Source organism: Etheostoma spectabile, chromosome 8 (genome assembly GCF_008692095.1).
Source record: "Etheostoma spectabile isolate EspeVRDwgs_2016 chromosome 8, UIUC_Espe_1.0, whole genome shotgun sequence".
Classification (NCBI taxonomy): domain Eukaryota; kingdom Metazoa; phylum Chordata; class Actinopteri; order Perciformes; family Percidae; genus Etheostoma; species Etheostoma spectabile.
In genome coordinates, this window is record NC_045740.1 from 27,900,475 (window position 1) to 27,902,515 (window position 2,041).

The 2,041-nt window shown below is 43.5% G+C and overlaps 1 protein-coding gene across 2 annotated transcripts in view; it reads left to right on the forward strand.

Annotated features, from left to right (window-relative positions):
- The first annotated feature begins 955 nt into the window (after positions 1-955).
- The window catches only part of tspan33b (tetraspanin 33b), an 18,324-nt gene continuing 17,238 nt past the window's right edge, over positions 956-2,041 (forward strand). For both annotated transcript variants that reach the window (XM_032524033.1, XM_032524034.1), the window contains exon 1: positions 956-1,194. In XM_032524033.1, coding sequence (XP_032379924.1) covers positions 1,099-1,194 — 96 coding nt within the window. In that variant the 5' untranslated portion in view covers positions 956-1,098. The remainder of the gene's footprint in view (positions 1,195-2,041) is intronic.

Below are 2,041 nucleotides of genomic sequence, written 5' to 3' on the forward strand. Positions count from 1 at the left end.
GGACCTCCTGGTTAAATAAAGGTTAAATGAAAAAAATAAAAAAAATCCCAATTAGGTGTCTGTGGGACTACTGAGTTGTATCCTGTCTAAAGAAAGAGAGATCAATCTCATTAAGTCTTCATGCAACTCTGGCAAGGTACTGGGGTATCTGAGGGACCTCATGTCCTTCTGTCACTCCACAGGAGACAATTGATGTAATGATAAAAACAAACCTTGTGATTAAGTATTCACAAACAGTGTTCCTATTTCCAAGGACAGTTCGGACTACATGTCTGAGTTATGAGTTAGAACAGAGCCAGTAGGGAATCCATCATACATTCAATTTTATAGTTTATAGCGATATTTTCTTCCTGTTCTCTGTCCTCAGATAAGCTCTCGCCAGTCTGACAGATGATTCATTTTGCCAGTTGATTATCAATCGAGCTCTACATCTAATCATCTCATTACAGAACACGTGACCTGAAATGTATGCTCCTATTTATGTGAGTGATATTTGGCAGAACAGCCCAGCGGAAACATCAAACAAAGTGCCTGATGTCATTGAACTACTGTACATTCGATGTTCTCCTTCTCAAAGATGTCATTGTCCAGCCTTTGTCAACTGAGATTCTGCTCTGATCTTTGCAGGAGAGCATTCATCTTTGAGGCTGTAATTTTTTACACCAGAACCAATCAGAAGCAACAACCACTAATACTGAAACAATATGCCAGTAGGCCTATTACACAGCTTCTGGGAACTTTGAAGTAAGACAGAGAGTGCACGGGGGGGGGGGAAAGGTCTACAATGTAGCAGCCGGCTGACAATACTCCAAAGCTCGTGAGCCATTAAGCTGCAGTCAGCCAGAGATATTTTTTGTGTAATCTGACCTGCCTGCCTACATAGACAGTTCTGGGCCCTACCAGTATGGCGGAGCAGCGTCACAGCCCTATGCCCCCTTTTTTAGCCAGCGTGACAGCCCCCCCCACAGCCGGCAAACGACCCCCTCCTTTACAGATTCACATGGCGGCTGAGTATCTGCGAGGTGGGGCTCTCTCTGAGGTCTGTTTTCGAAGTACTGTAGCTCTATGTGACTGTAACACCACCAACACCAACAAACAATGGACAGGGAACAGAATCTAAACCGAGCGGAGACCTTCTCCTTCGTCAACCCCTGGATCAGATATTTTCTCTTCTTCTTCAGCTTTTTATTTTGGGTGAGTAGAGCTGCGCTGTCGAAGGATTCTTCTTAGTGTAGCACAGGCCAGTACTGAAAAAAACACACAGCCGTAATGGCGTCCTGGGACGCCATCTATTCTTAATATTTCTGAGCATACATATCACCAGCTATGGGGGGGCTTTCCAAAAGAGTCAGATCTGCTAGAAAAGCATTCACAACTAAATAAGGCAAAAGAAAAAAAGGCTGTAAATAATAAATGACCAAACAAAATTCAGATAGGGTCCGTAGCTGAAAACAGCAGGAGCACCCAGCCACCCTGCTGCTACCTATTTTAAGATTACTACAGTTATATATGGACACTGAGATTGCTCATACATCACTGTAGTAAATGTTGAGCGTTGCATTCTTATCAAATCAGCAGAGCACTGACTCACACTGAAAGACAAAACACCTGTGTACATCTGCTGCTAGTCTGTATCTGTTTCTATTTCCGTCACATACTGTTACTTGAAAGCCGTACTTGAATGTATTGTAGGCTGCCTTGTTTCCCAATATGACTACACTAATTTTATATGGTATTCAGCAGTTGTTCCCAACTAAGGGTACTCGTACCCCAGGGGGTACTTCTGCTCCTGCAAAGGGTATGTGGAGAGATTGTCAAGTAACTAAGACCCTGTTCACACGTACGTGGTTATTTTGACAAACGGAGATATTTCCCATCATTTGTACCCTTCGTTTACACGTGAACGGAGAATTCGCCTCTGAAAACGAGACCTTCTCCGGCCAGAGTGGACATTTTTGGAAATCTTCGTTTGCACATAAACTGTGACAAACGCATAGACAGTTAAAGAAATGGACCAACAGATCCCGTTGCTCTGGACGGA